At 43.0% G+C, this 20,881-nt stretch overlaps 1 protein-coding gene across 4 annotated transcripts in view; it reads left to right on the top strand.

Annotated features, from left to right (window-relative positions):
* The first annotated feature begins 1,806 nt into the window (after positions 1-1,806).
* CD47 (CD47 molecule) overlaps positions 1,807-20,881 on the top strand; it is a 30,542-nt gene continuing 11,467 nt past the window's right edge. The window contains exons 1-5 of one of the 4 annotated variants that reach the window (XM_041464081.1): positions 1,807-2,045; positions 14,896-15,246; positions 16,599-16,637; positions 18,815-18,904; positions 20,570-20,671. In XM_041464081.1, the coding sequence (XP_041320015.1) occupies positions 15,009-15,246; positions 16,599-16,637; positions 18,815-18,904; positions 20,570-20,671 (469 nt within the window). In that variant the 5' untranslated portion in view covers positions 1,807-2,045; positions 14,896-15,008. Of the gene's footprint in view, positions 2,046-9,870; positions 11,796-14,895; positions 15,247-16,598; positions 16,638-18,814; positions 18,905-20,569; positions 20,672-20,881 lie in introns of those variants that run through there. The other 3 variants (XM_041464079.1, XM_041464078.1, XM_041464080.1) reach the window with 3 other exon arrangements.

Here is a 20,881-nt window from a genome sequence, read left to right as displayed (position 1 = left end):
CTGGACAGACTGAATTTGCTTATACAGCTACATACAGAGGGAAGGTGAACACCATGGTGCTTGTCCCTTTACCCTCCTGCTAAAAGCAGCTAACCAAAACTCAGTGTCCCAATGATTGCTCTAATCAGGGGGAGGAGGAAGTGGTGAAGAAGCCAAGTGATAACTTTTGTGCCTGGAATGAATCAAACGAACAGCAGAAAGTAAAACATAGAACCTGCTCACAAATACAAGTATTCTTCTTGTATTGATCTCTTGACTAGTTTTGGGGATCATGCTAAACATTCTGAGTAAGGATGGGCTTTCCTACCTCACCTGTGTTTTTTCAGATCTTCACCACCTCTCTCTTTTATATATTATACATTTATGCCTGAAGCCTCAGAATTTAGGCTGGATTATTTATCTCTGTCTGGTGGACAGACATTTTTATGTTGCACTTTTCAAAACCATCTGCGTCTGGGAAAAAACTTCCTTTTTATCTGCACCAGAAAGAGTTGTATTGATACCCAGAGTTTCAAAGCAGTTTAACTTGACCTTTACCAGCATAAGGTTTAGCTAGGAGGAGCAAAGCTTTCATTTGTGAGAAAAAAGTTGTTCTGTTCAGTGGTGGAAGAAAAGAAGAAGTGGAAAAAGATATGGCCAGACAATGCATCTTCTATGATGCATTACAATGAAAGCTGTAATATTTCCTGCAGCACCCAGATTTTTATGCTATGCCAACATACTGTCTCTCTAAACACCCGAATTTGGTGTTCCTGATTTTAGCAGAGTAACCCCAACATAACGCTTGAAGAATACAGCAATGAGCAAGACCCATGGCATACAGCAAGATCTTTCACTGCTCAACAGTAACTAAGTCTGCATTTGAGATGAAGCATGTCATTTATTTTTCAGAGACTCAGGATACAAAATACCAGTTTATCAGTGTGAGGGTCCTTCTGACCAACAGCAGATAAAGCTTTACTGTGATGCAGAAAATGCAATAACAGTAAAGGGTTGTTAAGTCTTTTTATGACAATCCATCCTATATTTCATCCCAGAAAATGCTGATAGCTCCTTTTCACTGCGTCTTAAGTGTGCCAGCTCTATTATACAGATCCCAATCTTTAAACCATGCTTTGGCAAATGTATCCTTTGTGGCACTTGTGTGATCAATTATGCTTTACTCAGTGCTGTGATTGTTTACAACGCACCACAGTCTTCTACTGCATGTGAAGACACATTTATTACAGACAATGGTGCCAGTGGTGATCTGTTCTTATTGGCCATTTCAAAACAAAAGCCAGACAAAAAGGCATCTGTTTTCAGTGGCTGGTCAGGTTAGTACTGAAAGTCTCTTCTTGGTGCTTTTCACCCTATGTTGGAATACAGCTGACCGTGCTCAGGGGCCCCTTTCACGGAGGGCTACCTCCCTAGAAGAGCTGCTGTGGACTCAAGACTAATTCTAGCACTGACCTGCCTTTCACAAGCTGTTCAGGCAAATCTTTACACTGAGTCATTAGAGCCCTACAAATGGTATACAGCTTAAACATTCAAAAGTGTCAAAATGAGTCATATTTTTCAAGTGACAATTGCTATTTTGAGTGACTGTTTTGCATTATACTTACCAGGACATGCAGGAAACAACAGTGTCTAAGCTTTCCTGCTGCTCATGGATCCTAGCACGTGATCAGCCAGGGCAGTTATATCACTGAGCCACACCTTGCTTTTACCCAGAAATCATATTCCCAGACATACATATCACTTTATCAGAAGGAAGTGACTCTGGACTTCTACAAAAAGTTGTTTCAGGCAAAGAAGGGGCTTGCTTTCAGTGGCCAGCCTGACTTGCAGACAGTACACCCTCTGCCTTGGAGAGAGCTGAAAATGGAACTGAGATTCTACAGGTATCCGCCACACTATCAGCATGCAGAGGGAAGAAAGGCAGAGTTAAGGACATGGTAGAAGTGACCATTCCCATGGATTACAGACTTGGAAGACAAAAGCTGGGGAACACAAAGAAACAGTTGGACATGCCCATGCAGAAAAACAACCCCAAAAAGGAAATGGTAAGGCTGCAACATGGGAAGAGTCGTCAGTAGTTGGAGGAGCATGTCTCTGTCATGCAGAAGGGCAGGAGGGATTTCTGATTTGCAGAGAAGAGCCAGAAAGGAAGAAGATAGCACTGGAATGAGCATATTTGCTATGAGAGTGAAAAGTGAGAGAAAAGCACACAATAAGAAAAAGATACAGCTCATTCAAGGAGGTAAAAAATAAGTATTGAGGGGTGAGGAGGACAGACTGTTAAGGAATGGAAGTTCTCTACAGCCTTATTGTAAGTTAACACAAGTCACAGGACATTCCCACCAGCCTGTGCACATACACAAACACCACAAACAAACAAACAAACAAACAAACCTGTTTACCACAGCTACCTTTGGTGTCCAAAAGCCACAAGAAGAAATGAAATAAGGAGAGGAGAAAAAATGGGGGAGTTAAAAGGTTAGGTGAGGACAAGAGTCTAAGCCACTTCAGAAACAGATACACAAGCAAGAGAAAATCTAAACGGAAGAAGAGGAAGCGGGGGGAGGAGGAAGACAGAAACCAGTGAGCTGAGTGTGCAGGAATAGTGCTGGTTTCCACATAAACCTCCTTTGTTAGCAGCTCTTCCAGTTCTGGTCTCTGAATAGCTGGAGCAGTTCCCACTGTTCTGCAGGGAAATACTGCATTATTGCTGCAGCCACAGTGAAACAGTTAAATGCTATGTAAAGTCTTGCAGTAGTACAAGCAAGGCCCTACCCGTAACAGCTACAAGCATTGTTTGGTTACAGCCTTGAGGAGAAGGGGGGAAAATTTAAGTAACCCTTTCCAGGGCACTGTTTTCCCTCTTGCTTTTTTTTTTTTTTTTTTTCTTCTTTCTTTCTCTATGGAGATGAGCTGCATTGAACTCCTGCTAATTGGTAGATAAACAGGATTTAATTATTTAATGTTGCACATTTGGTATAATTTTCACAAGTAATAGGGAAATTTCAAACAAAACTAAAGCTGTCTTACAGATTTTTTTCAGTTGACCAGTGGTACCTCCAGTGGAACACTTTCCTTTTTCTTCTTGTTTGCAAGTTCAAATTTAGTGTCAAAGGGAGAACCCACAATTATCACTTCAGGCAGGTTTAAAGACAGTTATAGTTAAACAAAACTTAGTTGAAAAAAGCATCTATTGTAGACCTGCTCTTTGAGGAGAGCCATAAGCTAAATTTAAAGTTGCTTCCTGTAACTTGGAAAATTAATTTCATCCTTATTTCTTCTTTGTCCCTACTCCAAACTGAAGACTTGTGATGACAAGTTGGTTGAAAATACTCATGGGTAACTAAATTCAGGTGGAAAAATGTCCACATGAGGAGGCCAAAATACTGTACAAACCAGTAGCAGAGTTCCAGCTAGGGTTCAGCTGGAGCACTGCCTGTCCCTGGCATCCTGCCCCAGAGCCACAGACCAACCATATGTCTGTGTGCCCTGGGCCTGGGCCAGTCTGCCTGGGAAGACTCCTGGCCCCACAGGGATCACCAGGGTGGAGATGGCAGCGCCTTGTGATCTGCCTACACCGGCTCTGAAAGCCTTGGCAGCCCCAGCTCTTCAGAGCCGCTCAGGCAGATGTTGGGATGAAGTCCAGAGATGGAGCATTCTGATGGACAGCTAGACTGGGGAAAAGCAAACATGGCCCTGGGACTCCAGCTTTCCTGCTGGGATAAGCTGAGCTAACGAGAAGCTGCTGTGGGTGTGTTCAGCTGCCCATTTTGTTTCCTTATCTGCACCTTTCTATCACTTCTCTGCATGAGTTGCCAACGCACAGCAGTGCGATGAGCTTGAACAGCTCATAGACCAGGCTGAAACCTAATCTGGTATGAGCCCTCTCTGCCCACCCACCCTATGCAGTCAGCTCAGCAGCCCCTGGAGAAGACAAAGAATGGGAAACAGAGGCAAGGAAGGCATTGGGGAATTTTCTGTTGGCAATGCACAAACAGCTTCACAACCAGCTTGCACTGGTGATCTAGCTGCCACCTGCAATGCCAGTCTGTGATTCTCCCTTAGCAATTATTGGGTCCTACCAGTACTGAAATTTTCACCACGCAGGCAGGCAAACAGTACATAACAACTAAAACTAAAATACTCTGCTAATTTTTCTAGTAATTAATTTTTCTTACATTTGAATTTATTCTTGAGAGGTTTTGTCAGAGATTCTACCTCCACCTCGCAAAAGCTTTTACTTTCAAGACAGAATAGATTCCCTGCTGGTCACTCTTCTCTGGACTCTCATGAATATAATTTTGAAAGACCTTCATGGCTAAATTAAATATCGGGGAAAAGAATGGCAGAATGCTAGCCACTTTATCTCATACTATTATAATAATAAAGATCATGTGTAATATTATTACACTTTTATACTCATTTTGGCCTTTTCCCTGTTGTCTTGGAACACCTCCTTTGTCATTCATTGATTTTATTCTTAATAATAGCATTGCACTGAAGCACAGGGTAGGCTGAGGCTCAGGCACATAACCATACAAGAAGTCAGAGAAATCACATTCATCCTCAATGCTTTTCAATTTAGTATCTGTTGTCTTCAGTGCAAGTTGCATCTCCTCTCTCTCTCCATTGTGGGCTCTAATACATGCAGAAAACAGGAACTCAGGGAGTCTGAGCTAAAATAAACTGGACGTTCAGGACCCAAGAAAGTAAGGATTATTGCATGTTTGCCCTTGTCCCCAGGCACCCACATCTGGGCACTGTCATTACAGAACATGAGGCCAAACTGCTTTTAGGGCAGACCCAGCACAACCAGTTCATATATTCTACAGCACCTGAATTTGGCCCAGATCTCACGGAGTTCTTGCCATCGACTGAAGCTTTGTGGCTAGCAAACTACACATCATCACACATCAGGTTGCACAGTCACTGGGGAAACATTCCTCAGACAGTCTCAGCTGTTCAAACAGCTTCATGTGCTATTCATAATGCTCTATAGAAGTAGCATACATGACATTACATGCTCATAAAAAGTCTCTAAAAAAATTAAGCACTTGCTAATCTTGTGGGGACATTGTGCTGAAAGGAATATATCCATCAAAAGAAAACAAATTCCATTTCATGCAAGCTTATCAGGATAACATACACAATATGCAACCATTTCACAGCTGTCAAAAGAGACCAGTCTAATTTCTTTTTTTAGCTAGAAGGGGAAATTTAACCAAGCAAAGCTGTTGGAAGCCAAGAAGACTATTTAAAAAAAAAAGTAGAAACCATCCACAAATTCATCCAAAGGTGGAAGAGTTTGTCTGTGAAATCAAACACTTGGCCAAGTGACATAGTTGTGACATTAATGTGGCTGCATGTGAGGTATGTCAATTATTGAATTTATTGGTAGACTGTCTGCAATCCTGAGAACTAAACCTAGAGAAAACATTTTGTACAGTTCTGTTTCTGGTATTTCTCTATCTTTGCCTCTCCCATCCTCCCTCCTCTCTATTCCGTTCTCATCCCTCTCCCATACAACAACTGGTTGCATGCTAACAATATTTTTCTTTGTGTGTCTGCAAATGCCATTAGATCCAAGCATGTCTCATGGAATTTGAGGCTATCATCTGTTCATATGTACTGGGTAGTCAGCAACTTCCACAAGACAACCATTCTCCTCACCCAGATTTCATTTGCTTAAAAACATCTCAGGAATTCTTATTAATTGTTTAACTGTTTTAAATTAGCACTGAAAGAAGCCCTCCCATTTGCCTCCACAATTGCACCTAACCTGAATTTGGATGCATTAAGAATAAAATCAATGAATGCCAACCTGCATACCATTAGAAACCACTCAGGCCAAAGAGATGCCAAAGAGATGTTAAAATAATTTGCAAAAAATGACTACTGAAAAAATAAGACTGTGTAAGGTGGCTGGATTATCCTGCCCAGTTGGAGACTGAGAGCTGCTGAAGCAAGATAGAGGGAAGACAAGGCTGAGAGTGTTGGGGTTGTCCAGCCTAGAGAAAAGAAGGCTCCAGGGAGCTGTTAGAGCAGCCTCCCAGTACCTAAAGGGACCTGCAAGAGAGCTGGAGAGGGACTATTGACAAGGACAAGTAGTGACAGGACAAGGAGGAATGGCTTTAAACTGAAAGAGGGATTTACATTAGATGTTAGGAAGAAATTATTAGCTGTGAGGGTGGTGAGACACTGGAACAGGCTGCCGAGAGAAGCTGTGGATGTGCCATCCCTGGAAGTGTTGAAGGCCAGGTTGGATGGGATTTTGAGCAACACAGTCTAGTGGAAGCTGTCTCTGCATGTGGCAGGGGTGTGGTAGGAATTAGAACTAGATGATCGTTAAGGTCCCTTCCCCCCAAACCGTTCTGTGATTCTAAGAGTTACACAGTCCTTGCCTGTGCTCCTCTAAGCTTAGTGAATATGGCATGGACTCCTCCTGGGGATGGCATGTGAGCTGCTACAGGAAAGATGGTTCCAGGAGATTGTGCTTTGGAGATATACCTGGGAATCAAAACTTTTCTGTTTTCTGGAAGAAGGTAGTTAATGACTTACTCTAGGAATAAGTGATCCATGTCCAGCAGTGGATCCCCATGCAAGTAGTCCTTATAGACACTATGTGAATATGCTTACATTTTTCTGTGTTTGTGATGCAGTCACTCTTCAGGTCCTTATGGCTTAATTATCCTCTTGGGACCTCAGTTACTGCCTCTGAGGGGGCTGATATGTCCCTGTCTAGGTATTCCTCAGATGAAAGCAGTGATGTTATTATTACCACAGCATCATCGTGCTGCAAATGGACTGCTTGTGCTTGTTTACCTACCACAGATTTAATCCATGGGCATAACAGTCTTCTCTTTGTGTTTTCACAGCCTGGCTCTTCAAAGGAAGACCTTTTGTTTCCATCCAGGATGATAAATGGGTTTTAGCTTGATTTTCTCAGAGGGAAGCTTATGTGATTGTACTGTCTGTCATCTGTCTACACCGATAAATTTTTAACCGCCAGAGTCAATTATAATTATTTCCAAAGGAAAAAACTGCCAGAGGCAGACATCTCCATGATAATTATATTTCTCTGGATTTTGTGAAAGACAGCAGCAGACTGGGTTGGGGCTAAGGAGGAGGAGGAGGGAGAGGAGAAAGCACAAGACCACACTGAGAGTGTGCCATGTCAAGGAAGTCTGGGAGGCCTCAGCTGACCTTCAGCCCATCCTGGCTGAAGGCAGGCAGGCAGCCTGTCTGCAGCACTGGAGAGTCAGTGGGCATGGGTGTCTCTGCAGACACCTCACAAAACATACTGTTCTTGTCCATGGGTGTGATTTCACAGGGGACATCACTGTGGCTGTGGCTGCTGCGGTGCAGAGCAGGAGCAGGCACAGTCTTTCTTTCTGCTGGCTGTGATGCAGGGATCTCGTTTTGTTGATGCAGGCAGTGGCACTGTGTTGCCCTGGGCCTGTACTTGCAGGCTGCAGAACCTGGGTGGTGGCTGGGCTGGGCTGTAGGTGCCCCCAGGCAGGACAGACAAGCAAAGTGCAAGGCATGGTCAGCATATGCTCCATGCTGCGACTAATTGAACATAATGGGTGCACTGCTAACAAAGACTCGTAGTGTGGAGGACAGTGTGTTCTCTGTGCTCAGAGACCTGCCAGCCAGTAATGAAAGCTGCTAAGGCCAGCTTTGTAAATGCATTTAGGTGACTGAGCCAGGTATTTGAGGACAGGTAGAACCTAATTCTCTCTGACATCAAAAGGGACTCTGACTTGCACTGCATGGGAAGTCATGTCTTTAAACAGCTTCAAAGCTATGAACATTTCTCCTTAAATATTTTAGAAGAATTGACCCTCTCTCTGAGTGAATCTGGTGTGAAATGAGAGGTTTCTAGAACCCTTGAGAACCAAGTAACTCAGCTGAACCTTTCCCTGGAATGATACATACTGCTTCACCATTACAGGACGTTCTTGGAAGGAGCAAAATGCCTAAGATGAAAGCAGATCACCATCTTCAATGCCTAGCTACCATGACATGTAATTCCTCTTGGCTTGTCAATAACCTGATCCAGTTCTCCAGGTCTTATGTAAGTAGAGGGCAGCTGCAGGTAACCCCCAGGTTGTCTACCTGGCTGTCTGAGCTGCAGCCTCCAGTGGGAGTTCAGTGACCTGGAACACAAATCTGCTTTCAAAAGCCCTCATGGCAGGAGAGTTTCACAGGCTGGAGTTTCACCCCCCTTATCTTGCTGTTAGCTCAACCTTTCCCAGAGTGCTTTCTGTTGAGCAAGAGTGAACAGGATATCTTGTCTCCCACATCCCCCCACAAAGTCACTAATGTCACTAAGTTGCCTGATGAATCCCAGCAGCTACAGCAGCAGCTGAAGAAAGGAAATTGCAAAAAATGCATTCAAATACAGAACAAGAGTAGGAAGAGAGTAAGCGAAGAAGGGGAGGGTTGGGAGCATGAAAGAAGCACTGTTTCCTTAAAACTGTTTTTAAATGGAGGACAAATGATGGCATTTTAGCCCTACCAAACATCTGTGAAAGTTAACATTTCTTCACAGCACTGCTTTATTTTTGCCTAAGTCTTCAGCAAGTATTACTCAAAGTTAATTCAGGGTTTGGCCCTTGGGAACTTATTTAATGTGCTAGTGCTTAGAAGTCCATTAATATTTATAAATGTCACTTGAATTCCATTTTTACCTTCTTATCCAGGCAGGAGCACTTGTAAAAAAATGTTTTTTTCCTGTGTTTTTGTTGGGTTTGGTTTTGTTTTGTTTTTTTTTTTTTTTTTTTTTTTTCAAAACCATAGTAAGCTAGGGGTTGAGCCTGTTCTAAAAATGTCATATTCTATACAGCTGTGATATACAGTTTTGCTGGCCTGCCTGTGCCGAAGAAGGGCCTGAGAGTTAGATGTTAGGCCTGAAAAAATGGAGATGGTGTCTATTCTCAGCTCTGCCACTGGCTAATTATGCAACCTTAGTCAGTTCATTTAACCTCGGCACGCTTAGGTTTCCAGATCAGAAGCGAAAGGGATAAAAGGCTGCTCTGTGAATCCTTTGTGGAGCCTGAGGGAGAACAAGGTATTACTCATCACGTTGCTGCCTTGTGAGCTCTGGGTGTGGGTGGTTTCTGTGTTAGGGTAGGGTACCTGTGGTGAGTGAGTCCAGGAACACAGATGGAGGCCTGGCCACTGGATTTCTTGCCAAGGGAGACAGCCCTCACAGTCGGTTTGACAAATCACAGCTACTGACACCCTTTGCTTTAGGCATTCAGGCTTTTATGTCACTCTTCAGCAGTTTCCTGCCAGCCACAGCAGCCACTGCCTCCTGTACATTGGCTTTTGTATGTGACTCGTGCCTGTCACAGCTTGCTGACCCCAGAGAGTGATCAATGGTATTCCAAAGAGCTGTAAAACAGTATAAAATGGCAGATCCGTGCCTAGTAGTGGTAATAAAATAAGTTGTCTGATTTAAAGACCAGAAGTGTGCCTTGAAAGTCATAAATGAGAGACTCAGACAGTTTTTAAAATATATGACCTCTCACTTTTGGAGCACTTGGACTTTAACACAGCGTTGCAAAAGCAACTGTGCTTTTCACAGCTGCTGAGATGTGTTTCTCTGTGAGCTTCTACACCATGTGCTTCTGGGCAAAACAAGAGTGATGTTAGAAAGTGGTTAAAAGCATGCAGCTCTTGTATTACAGCAGGGGTTGCTCTGTGTTCCTGGTTCAGAACAGAAAGCAGAGTGCCCAACCTTTGTTTCAGTGGGTATGTGAACTGCCTTGCTCTGCACAGTCCCGCTGCCCAAAACTATCAGCGAGCAGAGGCATTGCAGACATTTTTCAGCAGCAGAAGGCAGAGCATTACAAGACAAAGTATTTCAGGTGCACATCTAGCTGGATGGCACAGCAACCTCCAACACAATCAGGGAAACTGCATGCAAAGAGTTATCTTTGAGGGATTTGTGAGACTCAGCTCAGTAGTACAGGAGGCAGCAGCACCTGAGAGAGCAGCGCTCTCCCACGCGAGGCTCTGGCTCTCCGAAATTTCCCATGCACGCTGTTTTGCTTCTAGGCCAGTGTGGGTGTGATATGTGTTACCTTAGCAACAGGGACAAGTGCGTGCTGCAGCTGTAGCCCTCTCTTTGCAGTAGGAGAGCATCCCTGGTTTTCTTACAGAAAACGCTGCGCAGCTCCCCGCAAAGGGGACACCAGTGCCTGTGGCTATCAGCGTGCTGGCACGCAGGGCACGGATACAGATATGAGCTACGGCTGACGCAGACATGTCTTCCCTGCTATCCCCTGCTCCAGCTTGTCTCTTCTGGCCTCCAGAGAACATCAACTGAGTCAGTCTGGCAGGAGCAGGATCAGCAGCTTTGTGTCAGCCCCCTCCATCATTTCTCGATTCAGATGGCTCCCACAGCTCAAGGCTTTTTACTAAACTTGAATGCCAGAGGATGTCTGAGTGCTTTATGAATATCTGGAGGAAACAAACGTGGCAGCCAAGGCATCGGTACCCATTAATCACTTAGGGAGTGATTAATTTGCTGGGGGAGAATTTAAGAGACTAGAGACTCAAGAAGCAGGGGATGTTTGTGGGGTAGACCCACCCAATATAAAGCCAATATAAATGCTGCAAAACCCCATAAATGGAGTAAATCTGCGTGAGCCATAAAACCTATGGAAATTCAGTTTCTCACAGAATTTTAATTCTGCCCTGGCTTTCATCCTCTGTTGAACTCTAGGACTTGTAACAACATTGTAAATATAAATATCTAGAAACATACATAAAGTTGCGTTCCCCCAATATATTTAACAGTCCTTTTTTTAATGCCTCACCAACACATATGTTTGAGAACAAAATATGCATAGATTCAAAATGTTAAGATAACTCTACATTAAAAATTCTAAGAAGAGCTGGTCCTGGAAAAAAACCCAAAAACTCGTTGAAACACTTGCTGAAATAGTCAAATGTATCTATCTGCAAACATAGGAAAAAGGAGCATTTATCCTCTCTTTTAAATTAATTGCAACAACTGATCACTTACAAGTTCTTCAGTGGTTTTGAACACTTTGTGTTTCACCTGCACTTAGTGCATATAACTGCAGCCAGGAGCAAACACACCCCTGGGAAAGCTGGTCTTCCACAGGCTTTTAGCGACACGGAGGATGCCCTCAGCCCCGGCGTCAGCTGACGAAGGGGAAGGCACGGGGGAAGCGAAAGCGCTCCCTCCGTCCGCCCCCGCCCCCGCCGGGCCGCGGCCCTGCCCACTCCAACGGCGTTTTTGCCCTTCAAAAAATAAAGATGTTTCGTAATCAACAAGGCGGTGGAGGAGTCGCCCCGTCAACGCTTCCCCTTTTATTGGGTCCGGCATCTTCCCCTGGCAGCCATTTTACGCGGCCCCGAACGCTACGCTGTGCGTGCGGGGAGACGCGATCCACAACACCGCGGCCCCGGAGCTCAGGCGGGCGTGGGATATACGTCCTGCTAATCACTTTCAGAAGACGCGAAACATCACCCAAAACAAGCCTTATCGCAGCCCAACTCCCGCGGGTTGCTGCGGACTACGGGCGTGGGGGGGAGCGGGGCGGGCCTGAAGGCGGGCCAGGCCCGCGCGCCGCCCCCGCGCCAGCGGCCCGCAGCCAATCAGCGGCGCGAGCGCCCCCCCAACCCCTCCTCCTCCTCCTCCGCCGCCCGCCCGCTGCGGCGCCGCTCGAGCCGTCGCTGCGCCGGGCCGCGCCACCGTCGCCGCTCCGCCATGTGGCTGCTGGCCGCCTCCGTGCTGCTCGGCGCCCTGCGCGCAGGTGAGTGCCCGCTGCGCCCGCCCTCCTGCCTTTCTCTCCCCTTCCCTCTTCGTCCCGACCAATCTGGCTGCGGCCGCAGCGATCGCCCCCAGGCGCGTCCCGGCGCGAGTACCGCGGCGATGTCTCCGGCGGGAACCCCGGGGTGCGAGGCGGGTGCGAAGGAAGGGCTGAGCCGCCCCCCGAGCCGCGGGAAGGGGAGGGTCGGGTGGCGGTGGCGGCGGACGGGGGCCGGTCCCGGGGCCAGCGGGGCGGAGCGGCCGCCTCCCGTCCTCCCGCCGCTCGGTGAGTGGACTCGCGGCGCTCCTGCCCGGAACTCCCGGCTGTTCCTGCTGGCTGTCGGCGCGTGTGGGACCGCGGGTGCGCAGTGGTGGATCGCCATCCTTTGGGAAGGAGCGGGGACGCACACGCACACAGCACACGCTGTTATCCAGCCCCCGCCGCTCCCCGCATTGTCCCCGGGGCCGGCGGTGGGCTGCTCCCCGCAGAAGTTGCGGGGGAGAGGAGAAGGAGCGTGCCCAGAGCTTTGCTCCTCTCCTCCCGGTGCGTTAGGGCAGCTCAGCTCCGTGTGCTTTCCTGAAACTGTCGCGCTGGTCCCCCGCTGCGCCGGGTCTCGGGTTGGCGGCGTTTCGTGGTCTTTAATGATTTGTGTGCCATCGAAGTGCAGTTGACAATGCACAATCTTAAGTTCTTATTTCTCTGCCTTGAGAAGAAACTCGGTGGGGTGACAGAGCTAAAAAAATTTCACCGAGGTGCAGGTGCTGTAGTGTTGTTCTGTCAGTAAGCAACGCATCGAAACTTGCGTGTTCAAACCTCATGTCGAAATCCCAGTCTGGGTTCCGATGTTAGCAGTAGCCTGGCTTAAATCTAAGTGCCCCAGCATGAGGAGGTGAGAAGGGCCGGCTGCCATCAGGTGCAGTGACCGCACTTAGCCAGTTTTGCCAACTGTGTGTGGCAGTTCTGAATTTGCTCTGCCTGTGCAGAACCTTTCTGTGGCAGCTTCGCAACTGCAAGTTCTCCAGAAGCCCCCACGCTGCGTAGTGTAAGGCTCTAAAATTGCCACCTTCATGTGACACCTCTAAGATGATAATCTATGAGAAAGTTGGAGGCGAAGAGCCCACCCAGTAATCCATTGCCTGCAGGATTTGGTAACTGTGGGAGAGGGTTCTCTTGGCTTCCTCTTGGCACCAGAATTGTTGGGAAGTTGGTAGTGGAAGTACCATCTGCAGGAAGCCGTGGGGCTCCCTTTAGTGGGAGAGCAGCCACGCAACCTCCTCCAAATGTGCTGGCTCTGAAAAAGAAGAAAAATTCTAACAGTTGTTATCATGATTTAGTGTGAAACAGGTGTGAAATTAATTTCACAAAGAACCATTAAAGGTTTTAATTGTGTATGTTTGATTTTTATTAGGGCATAGGTTGAGGTTTGTGTATGGTTTCCCTTTGTTCTGCTTTTGTTGCTTTTATTAGTTAAAAAATGCAACACAATGAGTAAACCAGAGAATGCTTCTTCCTTCATTGTCAAGTGCTGTCATGCATAATATATACAGAGCCAGTTTATTTTAAGCTTTTGATATTCAGTAGTAATCCAGGAAATATTGTTAGAATATTAAAGTGATACTTAAAACAGGAGTGTTTTTTTAAAATGTGATCTGAGACTCTTGATTTGAGGGGGAAAAAAAAACTTAAAAGCTACTGCAAATAGTGACAAAGCTTTCCCCCCCCCTTCCTTTTTTTTTTTTTTTTTTTCTTTCTCCTCTTGCCCTAATTAAGTTTATTCATTAAATACATATCATCATTCTGAGCTGGTTTTACACATGTGAGTATAAGTAGTTCCCCTGAAGTCCCTGGAGCTATTCCAGTTTGTAAGTCTCAGTGCTTACAGTATTAGGGGATTTCATATCCTTTCCCATATTTGGTTTTATCAGGTGGATGTAGTAAAGCATTTTGAATTATTAATGGCTCTGGGACTTTGAGGAGCAATTACTATGAAGAAAGCTATTAAACTTTGTTATGACTTCAAACAAACAAATAGAGAAAATAAAATATTCAAACCTTCATAGCTTACAGCCAAGCTAGTTGAATTAACCTATTTTTTTCTGGTTTCTGATGTAATTTATATACTGCTGTTACAATTTTTGATATTCTTAAGAACCAATGAATGAATCTTCATTTCTGATGAAATCTTGGCATAGGGGTGAAGTCTTTCTTGAAGCAGTGGCCAGTCAGTGCTACTGTTTTAGAGCTGAGGTGCTGTGTGGGAGGGAGATGGGAAAACCCAGCAGTGGATGCCTTGTCCTTTGAGGTGTTTATTTTTCCTTACCTGCATTGAATGTGATTGTTAGAGACATTAGTCATGGTGATTGTAGTACAGGTTGGTGATTTTTACAAGTTCTCCATTTTCCATTCTGTTGTGTATGCAGTCAAATACTAAGTAGTAATCTTATTTAATACATGGTATTGTGTGTGCACATTCTCCACCGGAAAGGAAAAGAGAGAATTTGCAAGAAATTATCTAAACCTATGGGCATTTGGCTCCACCTTCAGAGATAAGAGGGAACAAGTGACAAAGCTTTCTTGACTAAGCTGCCTGCCTGCCTTTTCTCAGAAGTGTAATAGTGAGACTTTCTTCCCCGTGTCCTTAATGAGCTGTAAAGGAAGCTTGGGTGGAGCTGATGCCTGGACCTCAGTTTATAGATGCTTGTGTGATCAGCAGCAAAAAACTGACCGTCAGTAGGACAGTCTGTGGTTAATGTTATCTGCATGCTTTGCAGAAGCCAGTCAGTATTTCCCCTTGTGAAATAGAAACGTCCAAGTAAATGAATGGCAACCCAATTTTTTTTTTTAAATGTATGATAGGTCATGGTATCTGTATATTAAATTAATGTGAGAATGGCTTGGGTTTGTGTAGAATTGTGTAGTAAGTAGAATTATAATAATGCCTTTTTTTTATCTTCTGTTGATCCCTTAAAGCATGATTCTCTTTTTGTGGTTTCATGGGAGAGTTTGTTTTGTTTTCCCAATTCACTTGTTGTAATTATTTCTTCTTTGTTTTTGAGTATTAAGAAATAATTCTGAATGTGTCAATTTTCATTTTTCTTTATAGGTTCTGCCCAGTTGTCACTTTCTGGGACAAGTATTGTAGAAAAAAATGACTGCAATGAAACTGTAGTTTTACCTTGTTATGTGACTAATCTAAAGCAGAACAATGAAAATGCCATGTTTGTTACCTGGAAAAAGCAAGGAGTTACAATTTTTTCTTACCATGGAGGAAACAAGAAGTTTAATATTGATCCCTCATTTTCGTCTGCAAGATTTTTATCCCAACCGGATTTAATCACGGGTGTGGCCTCACTGGTGCTGGACAGTGCACAAGCAACTGTTGGAAATTACAGCTGTAAAGTAACAGAATCAAACAGAGAAGGAGAAATAAAAATGGAACTTAAAAACAGCTCAGGTGAGTTTCCTGCTGTTGTTTCAGAACCTATTGGGAGAGGAAAGCAAGCAAAATCTTAAGGGAAAGAGAAAAATAATGAACATGGCAATGTGTTCCTTTAAAGTGAAATACAAAACATGTAGCACTCAGGCCTTCTAACTTGTAAGCTAATATGCCTTTTTTAGGTTTAAGGTAGAGGGGAGTGCTTCCATGGGAAAGATCTGAACGCATTTTTTTCATTCTGTAATAATGTCTGAGCATGATTTAGGTCCCATATAGGGAAATCTATGCTTTCCCACATCTTCTTGATTATGTAGATGCTGATATATTCAGCAGTCTCGTGTTATTACGTGACATATTTCTGATCATCTGCGTAATACTGTAATGTATACATCCATCACAGTGTCTGCAGAGATCTTTTCTTGGAAGAATTGCTTCTTGCAACCTTTAACTCTGCTGGAAAACTATAGGTAGAACTAATAGAAATTCTGTTTTAAGAGCTCTAAAACTCAGTCTGAAAGTAGGCAGTTTTCTAGCGAGGTTGAAAATGCTACTGCTAGTTGGCAGCTTGTTGTGGTTTTCTAGCATTAAATGTCATCTTCAAAAGATGGTGTTTAAAGTGATGTTAAAATGAATGAGATTCATTAAATGAATTTCTCATCCAGAGAGCTATTTTACTTTATCCTCTCGGTCCCTGCCCATGTTCTCCAGCGCCTCAACTGTTGGATAATGGGTTCTACTGTACCTGTGTTATCTCTCCAGTGCTATGCAGATGTAACAGTTTCACTGGAAATAGGTGTGCCCTGTTTATCCATTTTGCGTAGGAGACTTGCCTCTGGAGAGCTGCACAGAAGCACTGAATGTGTTGCATATATGTAGCACACAGAGCCTTACCCATGGACTCCAGAATTTCTTTTGGTTTTGCTATTAGTTTTTGCATTTCACAATAAAGTATTTGTGAAGCTCAAACAGATGTTTCTTGTGTCCTGCTGCGGGCATTTATGTAATTCTTAGTTGGGTCTAATTGCTGAGTTAACCATATACCCTGCATAGTAGATGTGATCTTGAAATAGAGAAGTGCACAGCCACTGAAAGGGAAGATGCTAGAATATCATTCTTTTCTTAGAACACTGCAAAAACAGGGAAGAGGTGTACACAGTTTGTTTCCTTCCTTCTCTTACAGTTTACTCAGACTTTTTTGACTGTTCATGCAATTCAGGGTTACTCTCCAGAGGAGGAAGCAAGGCTTGAGAGTGTTGGAGAATCAAGTCCCATTTGCAAGTTTTATTTTCTCTGTGTTTATATAATTATGAAATCGGTATAAAGGCAACAGAGCAGGAAACTGATATAATTTTTCTAATTTCATTTTCTAGTTGTCAGTTGCGGCGACGAAACACCAGAGGAAAAATGTGGTTAGTGAAAAACTCATAGTTTTGAGGTTGCAGTAGGTTTGAGAGTATATGCTAGAAAATGTAAAACTTAGGTTTGAGGGTGAAGAACACAGTCACTTGCTCTCTCTCTCAGTTCTTCTGCATGACTTTCTGTTGCTTGCTCCTCCTCAGTGTTCTAGAGAAACTCTTGAGACAATAAGCTAATCAAAGAAAGTTTAGTGAGTGAGTTTTGAAAAGGATTAGTGGATAATGGAAATCCTGTACCAGTCTTCACTGGGTCATTTCTGAGCAATGAATTCATGCTGTCACTACTAGCATGTTCCAATTGATTCTTTAACAAAGATAGTCGTTACAAGAATCACATACAAGAGCCAGCTATCCTCCATCTCTCTTAAAGAATTCCTGGATTCACCTACGCAGTGGGTAGAGTCTGAGCAAGATTTCTATGCAAGTGCTCTCATCTTTGTGAACAGACACACTCTCCTGATCAGGAGAGTGACTGTCAAGTTTTTCTGTTTCCTTATCTTTTTCCTCTCTCCATCTCTTTTCTTGCTGCTTTTTCTCTTATCTTCTTTCATTGTCCTTCTTGTTTCTTCTTTTCTTCCTTGCCTTTTTCCTGTTTCCTTTCCCTTTACTCTTCACTCTTCTTTCCCCCAATCTGGAAGTCTCTCTTCTTAGCTTGGAACTGACTGCCCTGTATTGGCTCTCAAAGCACTACTTTATGCCAGGAGTTCAGTTGATTACTATGAAGCACCAGAGTAAGGGAAGTATATTTCCAGGAAAATGCTTTCAGCAGTTCCTCTTCCTTGCATGTTGCATGTGTCTGCAGTATTGCAAGCTCTTCTGTACAGGAAGTTCTTTCAGACTCCAGGACCAGACCACACATGGCTCTGTGTTGCATGCTGAAGCCCCAGCAGATACCAGGCTTCTTGGTTGCTTTCTCTTTACACTGGATAGTGTCAGCTGGAAATGCTGCAGAGGAAGTGAAGTGGCTCTCAGAGTCTGCTTGCAGTTACTTTCTTTAATTATTCTCAGTTGCATCAAACAACATCACTGGGATTTAGTTTATCTAGGGAGTGGCCCCTGTGCATTACAAGTAACTGTTCAATATTAGTTGCTTTTTCAATACTGTGAATGAAGCAAAAAGCCTTGCTTTAAACAATTCAGTGAATCAACCTTGATTTGGTGAGTTAGAAGCAGTTTCTCCATTTGCTTGCCTTTAGCTTGTTTGCCTTGTATTTCTGTTGTATGCACTATATCTACTTCTGTGATCTCTTGTGGGAGGAGGGGAGGGAAAGAGGGAAATATGTGAGCTTAGAAGCTGCCCTCAGGGTATTTAATTGGCATTTAAAATTGTGAGGTATTGCTGCCTAATGACATGTTTCTGGAGCAACAGATACAACATCTATGTATGGAGAAAAATGCAACAAATGCATATTAATAGATTAGAAATTTCTTTGGAAGCAAATGTGCAGGCAGAGGAATGGTGGAAAGTGTAATGTAAAAAATTGAGACTTTGGATTCCACTGAGTGAGCCTAAATGAATATAAGAGCAGAGATGCAAGAATTAACTGCATTTTCTAGTTCAGTGGAGATATTTTCAGAATTTTATGTTGGAAGGTGGCTCACAGGGTCTTAAAGCATGACTGACTGAACAGCCTACGGCATCCAAAATGCAGGGGAAAAAAATCTAGATGGATGATGTTGGGAGGACTTAAAATTGTTTCCCTCTCACTTAGGCTGGCTCCTGTATTCCTTACCACACATCTGGATTTCTTCCGGAGTTACTGCCATTGAAAGTAGAATGGAATGGCTGAGAAGGCAGCGGATTGGACCTTTCATATTTTCTCTGCTTAGCCTAAATATTGTTTTTCTGATTTACAGAGATTTTTGTAGTTCCACAAGTTCAGTAGCTTGTAGTGCCAAAAATTAGCACCAGCGTGTTCTCTGCTCCAGTGGAAGTTAATAGTTCCAGTTTGGAAAATACTGGGATGGCTGGACGTATGGAAAAAGTAGGTTGTCACACAGAAAAATATAAAGGTAGAGGACATAGGTTTCTTAACCTATTATAATTCTTAATGCTGAATTACATATAATACTGGGCAATCTACGGCACAGTCTAAGAGGACTGATAAATACAAAGCAAACAGCCTCCATTTTTATTCTCTTCCTACTGTTTTTCTTTGTTTATTCTCTAGGATCATGGTTCCTTCTAGTGGAAAGGGCTGTCATCATATCATTGGTGTGCTTACTTGTTATTTTATGTGCAGCTCAGTTAAGTGTTATTGGTAAGTATTTACTCTTTAATTCTTTGCAGTTGCTGGTTTGTCCTGAAATCACTTCCATGCATAAAGGTATCCATGTAAAATGAAAGGTGGTACTCAGACCTAAAAGATGTATGGAAATCATTCCAGATAATACACAGAGGTGTGGTATGTGTGAAGCTTTTCTTCACAGTTGATTCACCATGACATTATTGAATAATTCAAAAATGTTTCATTACATGTCCATAAAGTCAGTATGATAGAAGGATGGTGTGCTCTCTTCTTAATGTAAATCTTTTCGTTAGTCTTTTAGCGCTGGCTTAGTTATAATTTAACACTGACGTCTGTGCATTCGTTCAATTTTTTTTAGAGGCGATGCATCAATTCACCACTGACAGGCATCCTTAGATGTTCTTTATACATTGTTGTCCAACATCTGTGCAATGCAGAGTGTGCTTTATGTCCTGGTCTTTTAGATGGTGCAATTTGTTACCTCAGTCTTTGAGGTTTTTCAGCCTTTTTCAATTTGTAGACTTCTAAAAAATAAACATAAAAAAAGAGAAACATTTTAGCCAAGAGTCAAGTCCATAAGAAATGGAAAGTAATTACACTCAGAGTGATTTGTAATAATCACATACATACTCAGTCATCTATCTATAACTTCCTTTATTACTTTTTTATGACTCTCTGTAAGTTACGTGACTCTTCAAAGGTCCATCCATGGTCTAAGGTTGAAAACTAATACATACTTCTAAAAATTATTTTATCTCTGTATTGTTATATTCCTGATTTTCATATTTTATAATGGTATAGGAACCTCTGATTTGTTCAGGACTTGTCATTGCCCTGCATTCATAGCAGAACTTCCAGAGATTTTAGGAAAATGATTTCATGGAGAGGCACTGTCAATTTTATAACAGTAGTTTTAGTGTGCTTTGATGTTTTTGCATCTGGGCAATTCATTGAAAGATCTTGGCCTCTCTGGGGAAATGAGGTGTCCTATCCCTAACTTAATAAATATGGGTGTACTTATTGTTTGTTGGGATTTTTTTGTGTTGGTACATTTTTTTCCTTTAAATTTTACTCTTTTAGATAACCTGGGAATCCACCAATGATACTTTATAGCTTTAAATAGGTTGTTAAATTGGGCATGATTTTTCTGTGTACTATTCAGAAATGTTTGGTTTTTTGGTTTTGTGTGTTGGGGGGTGTTGTATTGGTTTATTTGAGGTGGGTTTTTGGGACTTTAGTTTACAGAATTCGCTTTTAGGACTTAAGTTCCTTTGGGGACAGAGGTGATGTGATGTGTCTGAGCTCACAGAGTGTCATAAAGAAGAAAATTAAACCTGGGATTTCTAAATCCCTGTCTTGACGTTCACCTGAGTAAGAAATTTACTGTAACATTTGAATTAACCTGTACCATGTCCCAGAGTTACTCTGATAACATATCAGCTGAATTGCATGAAAGGAGAAAGTTAGAATTTGACTGAAACCCTGATGCCAGGTGTCATTTTTCTGAGTAAGCCATATTAACCATATCAATCAGTAGAAACAAATCAAATCTTGGGAGTGGATATAGTTTTCAATTTTAGGAGTTTGAGTTTCTTTATTTAGGAACAGTCCAAGTCATAAATCTGTGCATTTCAGTGAATCTGTGTGTCTGATTGTTTTCCTCTCTGTCTCTTTAAGGATTAAAATATGAAATTGAATCTCAGAGGAAAGTGTGCATTATTGTAGCACTTGTCATCTTTGCAGTTGTAGCTGGTGTAGGTGCTGCTCTTTTTATGCAAGGTAAGTGATTAAAATTGCTCTCAATTTAAGGGAATAAGAGCGTAAAAAAATATCTTCAATTCTGTAGTATGAAAGTTAGTACCACCTATTAATTGCAATCTACTAATTTTTAAATAAAGAGAATATACAGACTACAGCAGAAGCAGCATTGGAGTTGTCAGGCCCTCAAGTGATCATAGGAAGATACTGACTCAAAATTTATCTATATTT

This window comes from Pyrgilauda ruficollis, unplaced genomic scaffold (assembly GCF_017590135.1).
Source record: "Pyrgilauda ruficollis isolate IOZ18807 unplaced genomic scaffold, ASM1759013v1 scaffold17, whole genome shotgun sequence".
Classification (NCBI taxonomy): Eukaryota; Metazoa; Chordata; class Aves; order Passeriformes; family Passeridae; genus Pyrgilauda; species Pyrgilauda ruficollis.
The sequence above is the reverse complement of the archived record's forward strand: the minus strand, read 5'-3'. Positions and strand labels throughout refer to the sequence as shown.